The sequence below is a fragment of the Tyto alba genome, unplaced genomic scaffold (assembly GCF_018691265.1).
Source record: "Tyto alba isolate M040663 unplaced genomic scaffold, T.alba_DEE_v4.0 Super-Scaffold_8, whole genome shotgun sequence".
Classification (NCBI taxonomy): domain Eukaryota; kingdom Metazoa; phylum Chordata; class Aves; order Strigiformes; family Tytonidae; genus Tyto; species Tyto alba.
The window spans coordinates 22,348,029-22,368,816 of NW_024881329.1; the positions used below are offsets into that span (position 1 = coordinate 22,348,029).

Below are 20,788 nucleotides of genomic sequence, written 5' to 3' on the forward strand. Positions count from 1 at the left end.
TCATCTTCACCTGCCTTTATTGGAGTCACCAGTGAGCCAAGGCTGGGGGGGGGGGGGGTTGGAGCCCCCCCCTCCAGCCCATCCTTCACCCCTATCCCTGCCGGGCTGCGCTTGGGTTTGAGGAAAGGGGATGTGGCAGCCCCCAGGGACGCTGCCCACTGTGTGTGTTGTCTGTCCCGTCACCCCCCCCCCCCCAAATCCTACTCTGCTGCCACAACAGAGGTGGGGGGACACGGGGCAGTTGGAGACATCATGGAGGGGACACACACACACACACGAGTGTCCGTCAGCCCACGGCACCGTCCGTCAGCTCGGTATCACGGGGGCTCGGTGGTCCCCGTCCTGCTTGGGGACAAAGCGGGGACAGTCAGTGCCGGGACGCAGCCGGGTCCCTCCGGGGGTGGTGGGATGAGGATGGAGCCCCTCCCTCCCCCTCCCCGCCGATGCCGGCACGGCCGCGGTGCTGGCCACACTCACCAGTGGCAGTGGGCTAGGTGAGCACCTCGGACTGGTTGCCCGCGCTTGCCTGCACCTGGCTGTAAATGGTGGTGGGGTGGTCTCGCTGCTGGGGGGGGGGGGGGTGTGTGTGTGTCAGAAAACAGGGAGGAAACACCCCCCCCACCTTGAGCCCCCAGCCCTTGGCAGGGGGGATGGTTGTGGCCCTCCCCAGTTGGGACAACCCCCCGGGGGACATGGTGACCCTGAAAAGTTCCCTTTGATGTCCCCCCCCAACACCTCCCCGTCCACCCCAGGGGTGAAGCACGAGGCGTTTCGGGGCGATGGGGCTGAGGAAGGGGGGGTTGTGTCCCCCGGTTTAGGGGACTTTGGGGACACGGAGGGACCCTCAGCCACAGCGCCTGGAGGAGAGGGCTAGAAGCCAGAGCCCAGCCCCGGCATGAGCAGAATTTGGCCCCGGCATCGCCGTGCAATGGGCCAGGAGCCAAATTCAGCTCTAGCCCCCCAGCCTCACCCACTCCTCCGTCTCCAGGGGGGGGTCTCCTCTGGATCCTGGTGTACCGCGGCTCCACCGGAGCATCCTCGCCGGGGAGGAAGGAGAGGGCAGCTACGGTGAGAGGAGCAGGCGGGGATGAGCGGAGGGGTGCCGGGGGGAACCGGGGTGCGGGGAAGGGGGGATGGAGCCGCCCAGGTCCGGGCAGCGCCGGCAGAACCACAGCGAAGGAAAAAGCCGGTTTCCTCTTTCCCGGCTCTTTGCCGAGCGCTTCAGCCTTGAGCCGGCAGCGCCCACCTCCCTCGGCTGCTTTCTTCCTCCTCTTCTTCCTCCACAGCTGGACGATGCCGAGCAGGGCACCCGCGGCCAGCAGCAGCACCAGGCACAGCTGCCACATCCACCAGCGATGCGTCTCTGCGGGGACAAGCCGTGGTGGGTGCCAGGACCCCGCCGGCCGGGTGGCACCGGGTGCCGGGGGGGACAGTTTTTTACCCTGCTGCCGGCACAGGGTGTCGAGGCGGATGGAGACGCTCCGCTCCTCGATGGGATTTCGGGCCACGCAGGTGTAACTGGAGGCGAAGGCGCTGGCGGGCACGGCCAGGCACAGTGTCCCGTTGTCTTCGCAAAGGTGACCCCAAAGTGTCCCCAGGGAGCTGCCGAGCTGCCAGGCGGCCTCAGCACCGCTGCCGGCCAGCACCCAGCACCGCAGGGTGATGTTGCACCCTTGGTCGGTGAGGGATAGCAGCCGGTGCTGGATCTCTGGTGCTGGCACCGGCTCTGTTTAAGGTGCAAACAAACCCTGTCACAGGACCCAGCCTGGCCGGGGACGCCCTGGGGACACCCTGGGGACACCCTCGGTCCCCAGGGAAAGCGAGTGGGGCTGGAGGGACAGCGAGAGGGTGCGGGAAGGGGAAGCGCAGGTGGGGGTGGATCGCGGTTAGTCATGTACCAGGAAAATCCCCATGACATATGCTCAGCATCAAGAGCATTCTCTCTTCCCCTTTCTCGGCGCTGATAACTCTGGGTGCAGAAGGGTTTTATTGCCTCTCCCACAGGCTATAAACCCACTGAGGCTGTAAAACCATCTCCACCACCCACCGCTTTGCAGCCGCTCACCGTAGACGGAGAGGTTGAAGATCTGATCCTCCACCAGCGCCGGGTGCAGTTTAATCCGAGCCCCGTAGACCCCGCTGTCACCCCGCTCCAGGGCCCTGATCTTCAGCGCCGTCTCGTTGAGCATCTCCAGCCGGTCCTTGAACCGGTCCTTGGGGTCGGGGCGCTCGAAGGTGCCGGACCGAAACTCTGCCACTTGGATGGTGGCACCGGCGCCGGTTGAAAAGCTCCACTCGATCTCCCTCACTGTCTTGTTGGGGGGTAGAGCCGGGGAGAGCAGCGCGGACCCCCCCAGGACACCGTTCACCTGCTGGGGCTGGGGACCTGCAGCTCCTGGCCGGGACAGGGATAGTCTGGAGGATGGACACCCCCAGCAGACCCCCCGTTCCTGCCCACAGCCCCCACCCGAGGCACCCGTGGGCATCTGCCCACCCGTGCCTTAGTCATGAGAGTGTGGCGCCTGCCTGAGATGATTCATTTAATCCTACACCCGTCACCTTCCCTGCCAGCATCCCCCGGGGCCGGGGGGATGCCAGGCGCTCGCGGTGCCTTCCCCAGCATCATCCTGTGTTGTCCCAGTGTCACCCCGTGTCACCTCACGCTGTGCATGGGGCCACCCCACAACGGGGACCAGCCAGGGCTTCATGGAGAGGACGGGGATGCTCTCCCCACTGATCCTGTGCCCAAGTGGGGCCCAAACCGGGACAAGTTTGAGGTGAAACCTTCAGGAAATGTCCCCACGTGTCCCACTGGGGACAGGGACCCTCCAGCCAGGGCTGTGGGGCAGCTCAGCGCTGAGCTTTCGGGGCGCAGCCCCCCAACGCCCGGGGGTGACAGCGAGCTGGTCCCAGCAGCAGGGCTGCCCACGCCGGGGGGGGGACGCGGCTCTGAGATGCCGAAGGCTGCGAGAAGCTGACTCAGCCTCCCCTGGGTGGGGATGGCCGGACAGCCAGACGGACAGCCGTGTCCCCACAGCTCAGGGCCCCTCCTGCACCCCGGCTCGCAGGCTGCTCACTTCCTGCGCGCTCTGGGGCTGGCTCCGGCCTCTCCCCCGCTCTCCCCAGCCGCTTTGGTTTGCAAAGAGGAAGGCGAAGCGAGGAGAACAGCGCGGCTGGGATGCAGCCGTCAAACCGCACGCACCGGGGGGTGCGCGCGCGCGCGTGTGTGTGTGTGTAGCATTGCAGGGGAGGGGGGTTCATCACCCCATCATGCGAGCACGGCCGTGGGACCTCAGCCTGTTTTTTTTTGGAGGGGGGGGGGGGTGTTCATTTGGATGCCCACCACGTTGGGCGCCAGGAGGATGCTGCGTTCGGTTCAGCAGCCGCGAGAGGTGACGGCGAGACACCCAGCTGGGCGATGGTTAAACGCCGGGCAGCACCCGGCCCCTGCCCCCGCACTGCACCCATCAAGCCTTTTCTCGGTGCCAGCGATGGCTGCAGGATGCAACACCCCCCCTCCAACCCCCCACCTCCATGCCCCCCCCGAGGAAGTGGGTACGTAGCGGTGATGCTGCAGCGTGGCCGGAGTAGCCCGGGGCCAAGCTGCCCTTCAGCCTCCCCTCTTCCTCCTTGCGGAAACACACAGGCAAAAAAAAAGGAGAGATCACCCCTCCTTGCCTTCCTCCGTAACTTGCCAAAATTAATTTTCCCTTTTCTTATGGCCGGTCGGCTGAGCGGAGCGTGCCCAGCAGCAGCCACGGGGCAGAAGAAGGAACAAACAGCCCCAGGTGCCAGCCTCGGGGTCCCAGCCCCGTCGGGGACTGTAAACCTCTTGGGGATTGATTTATGCCGGCAGTAAAACGAGGAGGGGAGGCTGAGGAACACCCCACATAGTTTCCCCCCTCAGCTGCAAGCAAACAGCCCCATCTCTCCCTGACGCACTCCCCAAGCAACCACCGGTGCCCCGGTGCATCCTTCCCAGCTCCTTCACAGAGGGAAATCCCGTTCTCACCCCGAATATTTCACGTATTTTCTAACCTCCCAGGGCTAGCGTTCATTTTGCAACTGGGATCCAAAGCCACACTCCCCAGCTCTCTCCCACCGCCGCCTGATCGCTGAGAAATGGGGGTTTGCTAATAGATGGGGGTTGCGGGTGTTGGACCAGCCGTGGTCCCCTCCCAGCACGGCTGCTGCCCTCCCCTCATGCCTACCTGCCACTATCAGGAGTGGGGCCAGCAGCCAGGGGACAGGGGGACGTGGGTGACCGGGTGACATCCCCATTGCGAGCTCAAAGCCTTGATCTCTAGCTCTGTCTACCGGCTCGGAGGGAGTGAACATGCAAATCCACCCACATACAGCAACGCACCTTTCCAGGGGAGTGGCGATGCAAGGACACCCCGGGGACATCACCGAACCCCAGCTGGTGTCACGCGTTGGGGTTCAGTGCCATCTCTCTCTCTTGTTGCACCAAGCGTTTGGTGCTGGTCCCCAAAGCCCCTGGGTTGATCCCCAAATCCCCCAAGCTGGTCCCTACTGCCCAGCCCTCGTTTTGCACCCCCCCTCCCCGGGAACGAGGTGCAATAAATAAATAAAAGAAGGAGCCGGATGCTGCCTGGTAATGCCTGCTGTTGGGTAAATAATGCCAGCTGGGCCGGCTGCCTACGTGGAGCCAGGGGAGGGATGGGTCCTTGTCCCCATCGTGGGGCCAAGCTGGGGTGACTGCTCCTCCCCCGGCTTTAAACCGAGGGGAGAGGGTCCCTCTTGGCTTGGAAATGTCCTGGTTGGGCTCCCAGCACCCGGGATGCTCCTGTTTCCCGCATTCGGGATGTTCTGTCCCCCATACCTGGGATGTCCCATCCCCAGGGCCCGGGATGTCCTGTCCCCTGCATCCGGGATGCTCCTGTCCCCCACATTTGGGATGTCCAGTCCCCCACGCCCAGGTTGTCCCATCCCCTGCCCCGAGGCTGCGTTTCCCACTGGGGGCTCGGCCGGTTTCTCCCCTGTGAACAGGAAAGTGTTTGCTCGAGAAACTTTCGCTGAACTGGAGTCCCCTCCAGCAGCAGCAGGGGACATGCAAAAGAGGAGCAAGTCTCTGGGGACAGGCCAGCCCTGTCCCCACAGTGGTTGTCACCCCTCGGGGCTCCTGCCATGTCCCGGCTGTGATGGAGAGTCAGGCTGTGAGAGCCCCCCCCCTGGGTTTTGGGGGGATGGGGGGGGCCAGGGATGGCCCCGGCCAGCACACGGATCACGAGCGGAGGTCACACCACTGCTGCCTTTCTGAAAAGGGAAGTGAGAGGCGGCTGCGTCACCCCCAGCGTGCAGGGGACAGGGCTGGGGTTTCTCGGGGTGCAGCCTCAAACCTGGGCAGTTTGCACGACCCCGGGCTGCTTTTACTGCGACGGGTCCGCGTGCAGATGCACAGAGAGAAACAGGCGGGCCCGTGCACGCACGCACACGCATGCACATGCACGTACGTGCATGCCCGGTCCGCCGTCAGCTCCTCCTCTGTGATCTCACCAACATTTATTTGCTCTTTTTACAACGGCGGGAGGTCTGGCCGAGCGAGGGGCCCCGTGGCAGTAGGTGCTGGACACACAGGCAGTGAGACACCCGCTCCCTCGTGACAGTGCACGGGCTACACAGGCAACAGCTATGGGGCGGGGGGGGGGGGGTGGGGGGGCAGGGGGGGAAGAGGTAATTTGGGGGGTGTTTCTCGGTGGATCTGCACAGGCGACGGTCCCTTCTGCATCCCTCCGTGGCCCCGGAGATGCCACCTGGGTCTGCACCAGTGGAGCTGCGTGGGACGGCGTTGGGGGGTCACCCCGGTGTCCCCTCTGCGGCAGCAGCGAAGAGGGTGGGCATCTCCCCACAGAGGGTCCCGGGGAAGCCACGGTGGGAGCTGGAGGCTGGGAAAGGGGGGAGTTGGGGAGGGGTGGGGGGGTCAATCTGCCCCAGAGGGTCTCATCCTGGCCCTGCAGTGCATGCCTGCCCTCCCCAACGCCCCCCAGGCCCGATCAAGCCCGGCAGCAGCGGCATGTGGGAGGTGAACCCCGGGGTCCCCCCATCCCGGAGCATCCCGGGACATCCAGGGACGGCGGAAGGGTCCCCCAGCTCGTCCGGGATCCCACTCCCCAAACAGTTTTCAGAGGGTGTCAGACAAGGAGGTTGGAGAGAAACCGGAGGTAGGGGGGGAAAAGCGTCCGTCCGGCTATCGCCCCGAGACGGTGCCTCCCACCCCCGGAGCCGAAACGGGGGGCTGGAGGGTTCGGATTTGGCACACAACGCACTTTACAGCCCTTCCGGGAAATCCCGATGCTCCGGCTCTGCGGGTGCCTGCGGGAGAGAGGAGCCCTTCAGCCTCTGCAGCGTGCGGTGAGGGAGGTCGGGGGGTCCCCCCATTGCAGACCCCTCCCCGGCGCTGGGTCCCCTTTTGGGGGAAGCTGCCCCCCCCCCCCCCCCCCCCCCGCACCTGAGGGCCTATGTCACCTCCTCGGCCGTGTCCTCTGGCGCCCGGCGGATCTGCTCGTAGACGGTGGTGACCGGTGTTTTCTGCGGCGGGCTCTGCTCCTGGTTATTTTCGGGGTGACCGGGGCCCTACAGCAGAAACTGGGGGGTTGATGAGGGATTTGCCAGCCCCGCTCCCCTTCCCAGCCCCCAGGGAGTCCCTGCGGGATGCTCTGCCCGGGCACGGTGCCCAGCCTGCACCCATGGGTGTCCCGTGGGGCTGGGACCCCACTGGGGCTGGGATCCTGATGTGGCCAGGAGCCCCAGTTTGACCAGGACCCCCTGGTGTAGCCGGGACCCTCAGTGTGGCTGGGACCCCACTGGGGCTGGGATCCTGATGTGGCCAGGAGCCCCAGTTTGACCAGGACCCCCTGGTGTAGCCGGGACCCTCAGTGTGGCTGGGACCCCACTGGGGCTGGGATCCTGATGTGGCCAGGAGCCCCAGTTTGACCAGGACCCCCTGGTGTAGCCGGGACCCTCAGTGTGGCTGGGACCCCACTGGGGCTGGGACCCTGGGGTGGCCAGAACTCCCGGTTTGGCCAGCACCCCCGCTGTGTTGCCGTGACCCCTGCCATGGCTGGGACTCCCGGATCTGTTGGCACTCCAGCACAGCGGGGACCCCCAGTGTGGCCATGACCTTGGTGTGGTCAGGACCCCACAAGTCCCCCCGGGGGCCTCACCTGGTCATTACCTTCCGGGGGGCTGCGGCGCACGATCTCGGCGTACTGGGGGTCAGAGGGGCTCTCTTCGGCGGGCACCGTGGGGGTGGCAGCTGCAGGGGAACAGGGCGTCAGGGGGGGCTGGGAAACACCCCTCACCCCACTCCCCAGCCCCCCAAAGCCATGCTGGCTCTCAGGGGGGGGGACGGGGACGGACAGACGACACTTGAATTACCTGGGTCTGCCGCCTTCTCGCTATTCATCCGCCAGCACCAGAAGGCTCCCCCCAAGCTCACCGCCAGCAGGATGAGGGTCAGGACGATGTACCCCGACTTTGAGAAGGACGTCTGTCCCCCTGCGAGGACAAAAAGGGACACTGAGCGGTGCCAGCCCCCCGCCAAGGGGTGAGCCCACCCCCGTGCCAAGGCAGCCGTCTGGTGCCGGACCCCCGAGCATCGCCGGGGCGAGGGTCTCACCTCCGCTTTGGCAGATGGCTTGCAGGTCGAAGAGGACGACCTTTTGGTCGGCGGGGTTGCTGACGGTGCAGGCGTAGGTGACGTTGGTGGCGGTGGGCGGCAGGGCCAGCCGTAGGGTGGTCCCGTCCTGGGAGAGCTGGTGGCGGTCGGGGGTCAGGTCCCGGATGACGTTGTCCCTCTTCCAGGTGACGTTGACGACGCCTTTGCCGGCGCCCTGGCACTGCAGCGTCAGGTTGCACCACTCCAGGGTGCTGGCCAGGAGCTGGCTGCGGGTCCGGGGGCTCGGCACCGACTCTGCGGCCGACGGCGGGGGCAGCTCAGCGCGGGGTGGAGGGGAGTTCTCCACCCTGCTCACCCCCGCTGTCGCGCTTGTCCCCGGCGGGGCACGGCACAGCCACCCTGGGGACCCCTGGGGGTGGCAGGATCGGGCTTTTTGCAGAGCTTGAGGGGCTGCAGGCACTGGGGTGAAAAGGTTGGGGTCTAACCTAACCCTGGTAAACCCCATCACTGCTCCATGCCTCAGTTTCCCCTCCTTTAAAGGGGTTAGTGCTCGCACTCGGGGCTTTCTATTTTACCCTGGTAAACCCCATCATTGCTCCGTGCCTCAGTTTCCCCTCCTGCAACGGGGTTAGTGCTCACACTCAGGGCTTTCTATTTACCCTGGTAAACCCCATCATTGCTCTATGCCTCAGTTTCCCCTCCTGCAAAGGGGTTAATGCTCACACTCAGGGCTTTCTATTTACTCTGGTAAACCTCGTCATTTCTCTGTGCCTCAGTTTCCCTTCCTGCAAAGGGGTTAGTGCTCGCACTTGGGGCTTTCTGTTTTTGCCCCAGGTGCCTGTGCCAAACCCCAACCTGCAGCCGCTCACCGTAGACGGAGAGGTTGAAGATCTGATCCTCCACCAGCGCCGGGTGCAGTTTAATCCGAGCCCCGTAGACCCCGCTGTCACCCCGCTCCAGGGCCCTGATCTTCAGCGCCGTCTCGTTGAGCATCTCCAGCCGGTCCTTGAACCGGTCCTTGGGGTCGGGGCGCTCGAAGGTGCCGGACCGAAACTCTGCCACTTGGATGGTGGCACCGGCGCCGGTTGAAAAGCTCCACTCGATCTCCCTCACTGTCTTGTTGGGGGGTAGAGCCGGGGAGAGCAGCGCGGACCCCCCCAGGACACCGTTCACCTGCCAGGGCTGCGCCCGGGCTTGGCCGAAGAGGAGCTCTGCGAACAAGACAGAAAGTCACCGCACACGTGGGGACAAGATGGGGACAGCGGGGACAAGATGGGGGCAGTGGGACAAGATGGGGACAGTGGGACCCTCGGGGACGGGTCCCTTTTTGGGGGGAAGAAGCAGCATCTCCCTGCCCTGATGCAGCCGCCTGGTCTCCGCTCTGCTGGCTGGTCCCTCTCCGGGCTGAGGACGAGGATGTCCCCCCCAAAAAGACCCCGTATCCCTACAGAGCCACCTCCTGCTCCGGCAGGGAGGGAAGGATGCCGGGCTTGGAGACTGGTTGCCAAGAAAAATAAAAAAAAAAAAGCATCAGCTGGTTCAGATGGGGGTGCCCCATCTGAACGGTGCCGTCGGCGAGGCTGCGGCCGGGCTCTCACCAGAACAACGCTCCAACAGGGTCTGGGAGGAATTCCCAGCCAGCGGCTGCAAAACCTCATTGTCCACCTTAAAACGCGCCTCGGCCAAGATGCCTACGAAAAATCGACAAGGGTTAAGGCGATGGGGGAGCGCGGGGATGGCTGCGGGGGGGTCCCTGCGATGGGGACGCTGCACCCGGGAGGGACGGAGCCGCCTCCGAGGTGCCGGAGCGGGGCGATTCCCGCAGGGATGGAGTTTGCTGCCTCCAGCCCAGGCAGCTCCCCCAGCCCGAGGGGCAGGTTTCAGCCCCTCCATCTGAGCCTCCACCATGGTTTTTTGGTTTTTTTTTTTTTTTTTTTTGGCAGCATTGACAGCTCTCTGCAAAATCATGCCAGGAGCTGCTCGGCACCACCTCCCTCGCTCCTGGCAGCTCCCGCCTACCTACAAGCTGTCTCCTCTCCCGGCCCCGGCCCCCGCGGCCCCCCACGTCCCTCTGCCACTGGGATAACAGCCTCCCCTTCTCCCTGTCCTTGTCCCACGCGGGGACCGGGATGCCCAGCCGTTGGGATGGCGAGGTTGGGGCGAGCAGCTTTGCCCCCCAGCCCGGCTGGGATGGGTCCCCACAATAGCCAGGTTGACAGAGCCTGCACCCCTCCGCCGCCTCCCCTCCTCTCCCCCTGCTCGCAGGAGGCAGAAGCAGATGCGCCTGTATATTAAAGCAGATTAAACACAGGCATCCGAGTGTTTACTTTGTATAAAACCCTCCAGCAGCCCCACATTACAAGCTGCCTCTTTGCTTTGCTTTATAAGAAGGGCTCCACATCGCTGGAGCTTTTGTTGCTCTGATCCTGCTTATCCCAGGCTCGATTCCTGTTCTTCCAGCCGAATCTTAAACCCGACCGAATTCCTGACACTTCCCCGGGCGACTGCAAAGTTTTGGGGGCCCCGTGAAGCTGCCCTGGCCATGGGCACCGTTGCTGCGTGGCTCTTGCTGAGCGTGGAGAGAGGATGCTGAGCCCGTGCGCGGGACCCTGGGGGATCAGTGGGGTGGTGAGGGGGAAGCTGAGGGTCCCGAGGCGCTGGGTTTGGGGTCCGGGGGGGGGGGGACAGGAGGGGACAGCCACCACCCCGAGGAGCAGAAAGGAGCCGGGGATGGGGGGGTTGGCCCTGCAGAAGCTCATCGAGCTTCTCACGGAGGAGCTCAGGCAGCTGCTCTTCCCCCCTCCCCTCGTCCGCAGCCGTGCGAAGGCGGGAGGCGGCACGTGTGCCCCCGCTGTCCGTCCGTCCGTCCTCCCGCTGCCCCCTGCTCACCCAGGGCCCCGCGGCGCAGGCAGAGGCGCGGGCATCCTCCCCGCACCCCTCCCGGCGTTTTCCACCCTCCCGCGGCACATCCGCTGGCCGCCGCTCTCCGGGGGGGTCCCCGCCGGCCTCCCCCGCGCTATTGTACGAGTGGCTGGAGGAAATGACGGCTGGGAAAAGCCGGCTGGTGCCAGGCCTCCGCCGAGCACAGCCGCCGCCTCAGCTCCCCGGCATCCTCCCAGCTCATCCTGTTTACCCCAGGATTCGGGGAAACCGAGTCTCCGCAGCCCTGACCCCCGGGGCAGGATCCGGTGGGTGAGGGAAGGGGATAAACCCGGTGATGCTCGATGCATCGCGCTGCATTCAGCACCTGGATTAGTCCAACTCGGGTCTCCATCGGACCCTAAAAATTAGAGATTTATTCACCACGAGCCCCGGTTTTGTTCTTTCTCATCACCTCCCTGCTGCACTCTGATATCAAATAATTTCGATCAAAGAAAGCTGCTGGAAAACTCCGAAGCATCACTAACAGCCTGTTTTCCATCTAGCTGGGTCAGATATTTGTCATCAGCGTAGCAGAGCTGGCACCCTGTGCCACAGCCCTCCTGCCCGATGGCTGGCGACAGCCCGTCTTACTCGTGAAGCCAATTAATCGTTAGGAAGATAAACCCCCCCCCCCCCCGCTAATCTGCCCGTACTATTAGATGCTTTCTGTAGGAATTGGAGGTTTTATGGGAATTATTAAATGTGTGGATTAGCACGCTGGGAATTAAGGGGATTCCTTGCTCTTGCTTTACGTAAGGAGCCGCTTCACAGTCGGATCTGGCACGGCCCTGGGGGGGGGGGGGGTTAAAGAGCTCCGTGGGGTGACAGTGGCACCCGGCAGATGCCACGTTAGGGGCGAAGGGACCCTCGTGGGGGGGATGGAGGTGGGGGCCCCGCAGCCGCTCGGCCGCCGCCTCGTTACGAAACCTCTCGTTAAGGCTGGCCCCCCCAGCCAGCGTTCCAGAAACCATCTCATACCTGGCCGGGAGCGCGGAGGGATGGAGGGGCAGCGCTGGGGGGTGGGCTGCAATTAGCCCGCAGCTAATTGAGAAGGCAGGACGGGGTCGGCATCCCTGCCCGCAGCCCACCCCGCCGCCAGCCCCCTGCCACGAGGCTCCCGCGGGACGAGGGCTCGGCGGTGGCCGCCCACGCACTCACCTGGCCCGAGGCCGAGCAGCGCCAGGAGCAGCGAGGGCAGCCGGGCTTTGGTCCTGGCCAATTCCCCCTCCATTTCTCCTCCTCGGCTCTTCGTGCGGCTCAGTGGGCAGAGTCAGCGGCAGGAGAGGCGGGGAGGAGCAAAGCCGCCTCTTGCTGCAACCCGTAGGAAGCCGTGCATCGCGGGGCACAGCCAGCTTATTAATTAGCTCGCCAGAAATGATTAGATGGCTGGGGGAAGCGCTCGGGACCCGCGCTGCCGAGGATGCTAAGGCAGCAGGGCGGGGGGGCTGCCGGTGACCTCCCGACCCCGCGGTAATCCGTCAGCCCGGTTCGGTGCCCGGATTAGCGCCGGCGATGCCCGGGCACGGCCCCTGCCAGCTCTGGCACGCTCCTGGGCACGACCAAAAGCTCGTTGAAATGGGGCTTCCCCAGATCGAAAGCGTTTCCCTGGGGAAACCCGGGCAGCAGGAGCATCCTGGAGCTGGGTGGGGGGAGCACCACTAGCTCTCCTCCCGGGGGTACCCGAGCACCCTTGGGTGCAGAAAACAGCAAAACAGCACAGGAGGGGGGATGTCCCCAAGCTGATGCGAGGTCTGGGTTGAATCACAGGGGCCACACCTGGGGAATAGATGCCCTGGCAATATCGGGTGGTGGTGCCAAGGCAGCTGTGGACCTGCCAAATCATCCCCATGGGCTCCCCCCCGCTCCCTCACGTACCTCCCCCCCCTCAGAAGGCTGCAGAAAAGCCCCCACCCCCCCACCCCAAGCCCTCCCAGCCTTGATTTAAGAGCCTTGAGCTGCTGCGGGGGCTGTGGCTGGAAGGAAGCGCTTTCCATTAGCAGCACAGAAAGCTGATTTTTTATTTAAAACCTCCAGCAACTCGAAGTGGAAAACAGGGAGGGGGAAAGCAGCCTCCGCAGCAGGGCTGTGCTCTCTGCAGCGGGACAGAGCGGGGCGGACGGCATTTGCTGCTCCCCACCCACAAGCAAAATCATTAACCTGCACCCAAGGGACTGTTAACTCCAGCCCTTCTCCTGGGGCACCTTCAAATGAGGATCCTCAAAAGGCTGGGGAAAGCAAGGCTGGTGTGGGGAGGGAGATGGGCTGTTTATGGCCAGTGGATGCCCCAAAACTGCCCGTTGGGGTCCCCCCGCGGAGGGGAGCAGGGGCTGGACACAGTCCCCTTGCTGCCACTTCCTCCCACATCCCTCGAGGGGAAATGAAAGTTGCCGAGTTGAAATTTCCAGCTGATGGGGAAAACCAGCTGGTGCTCCGAGAGCCGAGGAAGAGGAGGACCATGCGGTTGGATGGCACGAAGGCCATACCATCCCGAGACAGGGCTCCGCGGCAGGCGCTCGCCGGGGATGACACCGGCTCTTGTGCAAGGCAGGGGCTTCCTCCTGCCAAATCCTCCTGCCTGCGAGCTGGCACTGAGGGCTTTCATGGGCTGGGACGTGTTGTGGCAGATGTCCCCTGCTGTCCCTGCATGATGGGGACACGGGCAGCATCTCGCCGGGGCTCGTCTGACCGGGTGGGCTGAAGGCGTCGCGCGCTGGCTCAGGACTTTGGGAAATGCCGAGCAGAGGCGCTGGGTCTGTCACTCCCCCGGTGTCACGCTGTGAAATGCCACCAGCTCGGTTCTCTGCGGGGACATTGGGGTGTCTGGGGGACACGGGATCGGTCCGGAGGTCGTCATTCCCGCTGGCACGTGCAGCTGCCAGAGCCGGTCCCTGCGGTTGGGACCGGCCGGCCGGGGGAACCGGCTGCGGTTCTTGGCATGTGATGGCGAGGGACGTCCCCGTGGCACCGGGAGCTGGGGCAAAGGGGCAAAGCGGAGCGCGGGCAGAGGCGGGGAGGGATGTCTGAGCCGTCACCACGTCCCTCGTCATCGGGGTCGGTGCCACAAAAGGATTTTGAGGGAATTCCAGTGCGGCAGCCAGGCCTGACGCCGTCCCCTGCGATGGGGAAAGGGCCGCGGTGGGGGGACACCCGGCTGCCAAAACAGCCCTTTGCAGGGCAGGGGGCAGCTCGTGGGTGCCTGGAGGTACTCGGAGACCCCCCAAGACCCTCCTGCTCCCTCTGATCCCCCCATGCTGCCTTCACCTCCGCTCCAGCACACGCTAGCCAGGCCTGTGGATCAGCTCCTCTCCATGCCAGACCCTGCAGCTGAGGGTGGTGTTGGGGCAGCCGGGCTGCACCCCAACATGGAGCACCCCAACACCCCCCCTTTCCCCACAGGGGTTTCCTCTGCGTGATGGTGCCTCCAGTCCCACTGGGTACGTGGCATGAGGTGGCCCCAAGCGCGGACAGCTCTGGATTTTGGGGTCCGGCAGCCGCTCTGCAACGGGAGGGGATTACACACACCAGCAAAAGCGGATCCCCCCCGCTTCCCTCCTGTCCTGGAGGGGTCAGGGGGGCAAGCGAGAGGCAGCTGGGATGTGGCCCAGTGAGCCATGAGGATGAGCTCTGTGCCCCACGTCGCAGCCGGCTACTAGAGCTGATTAGCCCAAGCCCAGCGTGGCCACAGCGTGCTGGAGCTGGGAGGTTGGGAAATGGGACGGGGAGCTCGGGGCTGCCTCTGGTCTGGGCTCGGGAGCTGCTGTTTGATGGGCGAGGGGCAGCGACCGCCTGCGTGTCACATCGGGGGGGGGAGAGCAGGGCCCCGGCGCGGCCGATGCTGAGCGGTGCTGAGCCCTGGGGAGGCGACAGGGACGGTGCTTGTTCACAACAAGGAAAACCACAGAATTTGCTGAGCGCTCAGCTCGCTGTGACCGTAAATCACTGGAGCAGGGAGGAGACACGGGGGCGAGTCTGTTCTCAGGGCTGGGAACATCCCGACTGCTCTAGCAGAGGGGCCAGGCGCGCTGGTATTTAGTGCCAAAATAAAAGAATTTCTGCAATCTGCATCCCCCCCCTGCCCCCGCATTGCAGCCACCCACTGGAGACGGAGAGGTTGAAGAGCTGATCCTCCGCCAGCATCGGGTGCAGTTTAATCCGAGCTCCATGCACCCCACTGTCACCCCGCTCCAGGACACCCCCCCCCCTCCGATCTTCAGCGCTGTCTTGTTGAGAGTCTCCAGCTGGTCCTTGAACTGGTCCTCAGGGTCAGGATGCTCAAAGCCACTGGGGCCAAATTCTGCCACTTGGGCGGTGACACCGGCTGAAAAGCTCCACTCGATGCCCCTCGCTGTCTTGTTGGGGGGCAGAGCTGGGGACAGGAGGCTGCGGACACCCCCAGGGCTGTGCCCAGGCTTGGGGTAACTGAGCATCAGGAAAACAGGGTGCAGAAGAGATGGGAGGTCGCAGGAGCCCGTTGCCCCATCCTTCACCCCAGGGTTGCGGACACAGAGTGATGAGGGACCCCAAACCCCCCCCGCAGCAGGGGATGTGACGGCTGGGGCAGGAGGAGCTGGGTGGCACCCACCCATCCTCGACCCTCGCCGCCTTCTCACGCGGCGGCAAATGAAAATGCAAAGCCGGGGGGGGGGGTGTTCCTCATTCACCCCCTCCCATGATTTCACAACTCGCCCAGCTCCACCCGCCTTTCCTTCCCCTCCTGCCTCGTGGCCTGCGCTGCTGTCCCCGCGTTAGCAGGGTTGGGGTGACGAGGAGGGGACACTGCGTTGTCACCTGCGTGGGCACCCCCCCACCCTGCCACCGTGCCCCCCAGGCACAGCCCCTGCCAGGTGGGGAAGGAGGGACCAGTGACTCAGGCTGAGAAGTGACATCCCTGCACCAAAACTGGGGGACCCCCACGGCTCTGGGGGTGCCAGCTGGTGTCACCCCCTCTCCCCAAAAGCTTGGCAGCAAGGGCCATCCTGAGCATCAGAACCCACTTCTCTTTGTCCCCATTGCTGTCACAGCAGCAGCACACGGTTGTTTTTTCTCCCTGCAGGTGACAACCTGAGGATGGAGGGGTTTGGGGGGGGGGGGCTTCCCCACTGCTCCCAGTAAAGATCTGCTGGATGGAGAAGGCTGCACCTGTGTGGCCTTCCAGCAGAGGGAAGTGTGGCCTCAGGAAAGGACCCAGTGACAGTCACAGCTACTCTTCATCCCCCGCAGACAGAAACTACGTAATTTTAGAGATCTTGCAGGTCCCATGGGCCTTGCTTCCAGCCCCCGTTTCACACCGTACCCCAGCTGCAGCCGCCCCGTCCCAGGGTTGGGGTCTCACCCCCCCCGCACCCCCACAACTGACCCCTGGTGGTGCCATCTCGCACCCTGAAGCACGGGAAGGAGGAACCCCGGGCCAGCACAGTGCTGGGGGGGCACCGACCACCCCCTCAGCAATGCCAGTGCCAGCTCCCGTTTCCCTCCAGCACACGCCAGCGACCGAAAAACTATTTAAAACCAGGAAGGGCTCAGCTGGTAACACAAACCGGGGTGCCTGTGCCCCCCACGGCCACAGCCTGAGCTCAACCTGCCAGCGTCAGGGTTGGGTCTTGATTTTGACTCTCTGCGAGGGGCAGAGGCGGCCGAACTCATGGCAGACAAGACCCTTTTGCTCTTTGAAAAAAGGTTTGTGAGGCGGTTAAAGCACCGAGGGCTGCTGTGAGTAATTCCCGCACGGGGCGAAATGGGCCACGGCTGCAGAAACGGCGGCTGAGAAGGCAGGGAGCAGAGAAACCCAGTTTTATTATTTATCACTGCCGGTTTAGGGTAGAGATCTGCCCTGGCACGGCGCAGGCCAGCAGTAACACCATTTAGCACTTTGGCAGCAACATCTTCCCCGCGGCGCCCGGCAAACCCCGTCCTGTCCCCGCTCCCTGCGGGCTCAGGCCCAGGCGCTGCTGGAATTGGGGGGGGGGGGGGGGGGGGGGACGGGAGCCCCCTGCCCACAGCAGCCAGCGCTGGCTGCTGCCCCCCAACCAAGGGGCTGAACAGGGCGCTGGGGGTAGAGGATCCCCCCCCCGCCCCCGCACTTTGGGGTGCCCCAGAACTCTCAAGCTCAGGCCCCAACCCTGGGCCCCCCCACAGCTCTGGGCCCCAGCACCCCCAGCCCTCCCCATCCTGACACCCTCTGCTCCGACCCCCGGGACCCCCAGATCCCTCCCAGTCCCCCCCAGCTCCCAGGGACCCCCCTGCTCTCCCCCAGTTACCCCCCCGGCTCCCGGGGACCCCCAGTTCCTTCCCAGTTCCCTGGGACCCCCAGCTCCCCCCCAGCTCCCGGGGACCCCCCCCGCTCTCCCCCAGTTACCCCCCTGGCTCCCGGGGACCCCCAGTTCCTTCCCAGTTCCCCCCCTGGCTCATCCCAGATCTCCCGCGGCTCCCAGGGACCCCCAGATCTCTCCCAGTTCCCCCCAGCTCCCAGGGACCCCCCCGCTCTCCCCCAGTTACCCCCCCGGCTCCTGGTGACCCCCAGTTCCTTCCCAGTTCCCTGGGACACCCAGCTCCCCCCCATCTCCCGGGGACCCCCCCGGCTCCCGGGGACCCCCAGTTCCTTCCCAGTTCCCTGGGACCCCCAGCTCCCGGGGACCCCCCAGCTCTCCCCCAGTTACCCCCCCGGCTCCCGGGGACCCCCAGCTCCCCCCCAGCTCCCCGTGACCCCCCAGCTCCCGGGGACCCCCCCAGCTCTCCCCCAGTTACCCCCCCGGCTCCCGGGGACCCCCAGTTCCTTCCCAGTTCCCACCCACTTCCCTGGGACCCCCAGCTCCCCCCCAGCTGCCGGGGACCCCCCAGCTCTCCCCCAGCTGCCCCCCAGCTCCCGGGGACCCCCCCAGCTCTCCCCCAGTTAGCCCCCCGGCTCCCGGGGACCCCCAGTTCCTTCCCAGTTCCCACCCACTTCCCTGGGACCCCCAGCTCCCCCCCAGCTCCCGGGGACCCCCCAGCTCTCCCCCAGTTATCCCCCGGCTCCGGCGGACCCCCAGTTCTCTCCCAGTTCCCCCCAGTTCCCCGAGACCCCCCGCCCCCCTCCCCATAACGCCCGCCTGCCGCCGGGCGCCGACCAATGACGCACGAAGCGGGCAGCAAGCCCCGCCCCGCGCCTCGTTCTCACCCGGCGGCACCGCCCAAATCTCGCGGGGGTTTCTGGGGGGTATAAATAGCCCCGCTGCGCAACGCGGCCCTCAGTGCCCGCGCGGGCCGGGGCAGGAGCGCGGGGGGGATGCGCTGCGGCGGGGCGCGCCTGAGGGGGAAGGGCCCGGGGTAAAGAGCCTGGGGCAGCTCGGGAGAGGCAGGGCGGTTGCCCTGAAGTGGTAAAGCCGAAGTCTTTGAGGGCTGAGGCCTGGTGCTAAGCCAAGGGGATCTGAGCCCTCAGAGCTGCCGTCCGGCCCGGCGCAGGCCCGTGGGCTGACAGGGCCCTGCGAGATTCCCAGAAGCGGGTGGGGAAACTGAGGCACGGAGGCAGCTCCCTCCTGTCAGCCCGTTCCAGGGGCGGCTGCCGGTGCCCAGCTGGGCACTGGAAGTCACTCCCGCTTCTCCATCCTGCCACGCAAATGCAGGGAACCTCAATCCTCCCTCTGCCTTTTTCTTTCGCTTTCCAGGAGCTTGTGATGTATTGGGAGCAAAATCAAATTACATTTTATCACCAGCCTGGGTAACAGAGGGTTGAAAGATTAAATTCCAGCATGACAGTCAGCGATGAGGGAAGGGACGGGAATCATATCTCTTTGGTTACAGCGTGTTATTATCGGGCACTGGGCTCTGAGAGACAAATTACAGTTTTCTTGAGGGAATCTTCGTTTAATTTTTATTTTTTAACCTGCTGCAGCTGTCAGGGTGACTCGGGAGTTCAATTGTGGCTGTCCAGTGGCCCCGGTAAAGTTTTTGCTGGCACTGGGTGGATTTTGGAGAAAATCCTGGGAGTGTTATTCACTGAGAGGGGGAGTCCTCTTCCCCCCTCAAAACACAGGGGGGGGGTTCACTTGCACCCCCAAATTTTGGCAGGCGCGTTCCCCTCCTGCCGCATCGAGGGGAGAACGGGGCACGCGGGGGTGGAAGAGAAATAAAATCGCCCAACCCATCCCAAATCCCACACCCCTCAAAGGCTGCAGCCTCTGCGAGGCCGTGAGGGAAGGGGAGCGGGAGGAAGAACGAGGCGAGAGATTTCTGCGAGGAGGCGGTGAGCCTGCCGCCGTCCTGGGGAATAAATTAGAATACATCTCGGGAATAAATTAGCCGGCTGACGAGGAGGGGAGATTTGTTTCCTGAGGAAAGGAGGCTGCTGCTTTAGCAAGGTGGAGACACCTCCGGGGCTTAGATTTCAGAGCTGAGCCGATCGCTTTGAAGCCGCCTGGCGCAGTTTGAGTTCGAGGGGTTATAGACGGCGAAGAAACTTAATGTCTCTTCCCTTCCTCCGTGTCCATCCATCCGTCTATCTGTGGTTCCATCTGCCTGCTCCTCGCTCCAGCGAAAGCCATTAAGAATGACAAAGCACCTTTTTTTTTTTTTTTTTTTTTTTTTTTGTTTTAAAGATGGGTCCCTAGGAGCAGCAGGCAAATTGCCTGGTTCATGCATAATAAACCAGGCGTGGAAACACGCCGAGTAATAGGCTACATTTGTGGGGGAAACAAAATCGTTAAGCGAGCCTGTTTGCAGGGTGTTCTGGGGGAGAGAAAAAAAAAAAAGAAAAAAATATATATAAAATAAAGCCAGGCTGGGTGTGGAGGGGCTGGCAAACCTCCCCTGCGCCTCCTGGCATCAGCTCTGCTTAAAAGCTTTGGCAAAATAGGTCAGCGGAGCCCGGCGCGCATCCTGCCCCTCATTTAGTTGGGGTCTGCAGGGCCAGTGGACCCCCCCCCAGCCCACCACCCTGTGCTCCCACGGAGGCCAGGAGCTGGTGGAAATGTCACCCGAGGTCCATGTGTTGTCCTGTGCTGGGCACGGCGAAGGAGCTCATAGCACCCATGTCCCCAGCACTGCTGGCTGGTACCCCCCCCCCCCCCAGCCACTCTGTCCCATGGTGGGGGGGTCACCCGTGCCCACCCGGTCACAACGTTCCCACAGAACAAAGGTGACCTGCAGCTCGTTTTTTTTTTAACATTTATATTTATATATATATATAAAAAAATTAAATATATATAATATATCGTGTTTAAGACTAAAAATATAGTACATAATATTTAAAAAAAAAAAAAGGAAAATGAAAAATAAAAAAATGGGAGGTTGGGGCCGGGTGGGGGGATCACAGATACGTGTCTCTAGGGGTCTAAACAGCCTGTGCTAAGGAAGGGACCCCCTCGCCCGGTGCTGGGGGGCTTGGCCGTGGCCTTGGGGGGGGGGGGGTGTCCCCATTTGCCCCCCCCCCTGCCCCAGGGGGGAATTTTAATTTAAAGCTTCGGCTTCGACTGACGGCACCCGGGGGTGGCTGGGGCAGGACGCCCGTCCCGCGCTGCCGCGCTGGCTATTGCTATCGATGGGGGGGGGGTGTGTGTGTGCAGCACCTGGGGTGGGAGCCCCCCAAAACGGGGCTGTCCCCTTGGGGGGGGGTAGGGGGTGTGGGGTGGAAAAGAAAAAGAGGTATGGAGGAGGATTTTTTTGGGGGGGGGGGGGGGGGCGGGCTTAAATCAGGCACCATTGTGAGAAATGGCACGCAGTCCTGCAGTCGGAGGCTCAGGCTGGGCGCGGGCTCAGCACCTTCCAGGGTTTGGCCCATCCTGATAGTACCTTTTTGGGGGGGGTTGAGGGGGAAAAAAGGTGGGGTTCTCCCCCCCCCCCCCCCCCCCCCCCTAGTCTCCAGGCGTGCCACTGGGGCTGTAGGGCTCTGGCAACCCCTTCCCCAAAATCGTACCTGCTCGCGCCAGGGCCGGATCCAGCCCGCCGGGCTGGGGCTCCGTCGGTGGCTGGGAGCGGGGTGCTCAGCGGGCTGGGGACCGCAGAGCATGTCCCTCCCCTAGGGAAAACCCCAAGGGGGGGGGAAGGTATTTCGTACCTAATGCCGGGGGGGGGGTGGGGTATATCACAGGGACAGCTTTGGGCAATGAGGTGACCCCAGCCAAAACCCACCGCACCCTGGCAAGTGTGTCAGTGTGTGTCCCCCCCCTCCCCAACCCCAGCTCCTGAGCCGGTGGCTGGGTGAGCAGAATTGGGGCCACCCCCATTGCTACAGGCAGCGAAATCGGGAGGGGGGGG

The 20,788-nt window shown here is 64.0% G+C and overlaps 2 protein-coding genes across 8 annotated transcripts; both read right to left on the reverse strand.

Moving 5' to 3' along the window:
* LOC116961844 (SLAM family member 9-like) lies at positions 1–4,483 on the reverse strand. Of its 4 annotated transcripts, XM_042785618.1 has the most exons (6): positions 4,212–4,483; positions 2,066–2,395; positions 1,247–1,726; positions 971–1,063; positions 478–562; positions 1–345 (listed from the first exon to the last, which is right to left on the reverse strand). In XM_042785618.1, the coding sequence occupies exons 1-6, from the start codon at positions 4,405–4,407 to the stop codon at positions 318–320; spliced, it is 1,212 nt and encodes a 403-aa protein (XP_042641552.1). In that variant the 5' UTR covers positions 4,408–4,483; the 3' UTR covers positions 1–317. The 4 variants fall into 4 exon arrangements, with proteins under 4 accessions (XP_042641552.1, XP_042641551.1, XP_042641550.1 ...); XM_042785617.1 differs by having other exon boundaries at positions 971–1,726; XM_042785616.1 differs by having other exon boundaries at positions 1–342; positions 478–565; positions 971–1,726.
* Positions 4,484–5,508: 1,025 nt separating this feature from the next.
* On the reverse strand, positions 5,509–12,060 carry LOC116962562 (SLAM family member 5-like). Of its 4 annotated transcripts, none has more exons than XR_006164681.1 (7): positions 11,720–12,060; positions 8,509–8,850; positions 7,640–7,933; positions 7,399–7,518; positions 7,196–7,276; positions 6,487–6,594; positions 5,509–6,333 (listed from the first exon to the last, which is right to left on the reverse strand). XR_006164681.1 is itself a non-coding variant. In XM_042785619.1 (7 exons), the coding sequence occupies exons 1-7, from the start codon at positions 11,790–11,792 to the stop codon at positions 6,289–6,291; spliced, it is 1,074 nt and encodes a 357-aa protein (XP_042641553.1). In that variant the 5' UTR covers positions 11,793–12,059; the 3' UTR covers positions 5,509–6,288. The 4 variants fall into 4 exon arrangements, 2 of the variants coding, with proteins under 2 accessions (XP_042641553.1, XP_042641554.1); XR_006164680.1 differs by having other exon boundaries at positions 6,470–6,594; XM_042785619.1 differs by having other exon boundaries at positions 7,185–7,276; positions 11,720–12,059.
* Positions 12,061–20,788: the final 8,728 nt, after the last annotated feature.

Bases quoted from the DNA above. Each gene is read 5' to 3' on its own strand.
- LOC116962562 (XM_042785619.1), bottom strand. From the start codon at position 11,792: ATGGAGGGGGAATTGGCCAGGACCAAAGCCCGGCTGCCCTCGCTGCTC. The intron at 8,851-11,719 runs GTGAGTGCGTGG...TCTTGTTCGCAG, and splicing joins GCTGCTCGGCCTCGGGCCAG to AGCTCCTCTTCGGCCAAGCC. The intron at 6,334-6,486 runs GTGACATAGGCC...TCTCTCCCGCAG, and splicing joins CAGAGGACACGGCCGAGGAG to GCACCCGCAGAGCCGGAGCA.
- LOC116961844 (XM_042785615.1), bottom strand. From the start codon at position 4,407: ATGTCCCCGGGGTGTCCTTGCATCGCCACTCCCCTGGAAAGGTGCGTT. The intron at 1,727-2,065 runs GTGAGCGGCTGC...CACCTTAAACAG, and splicing joins CTTCAACCTCTCCGTCTACG to AGCCGGTGCCAGCACCAGAG. The intron at 566-970 runs GTGAGGCTGGGG...CCCCCCCCCCAG, and splicing joins CCCTGGAGACGGAGGAGTGG to CAGCGAGACCACCCCACCAC.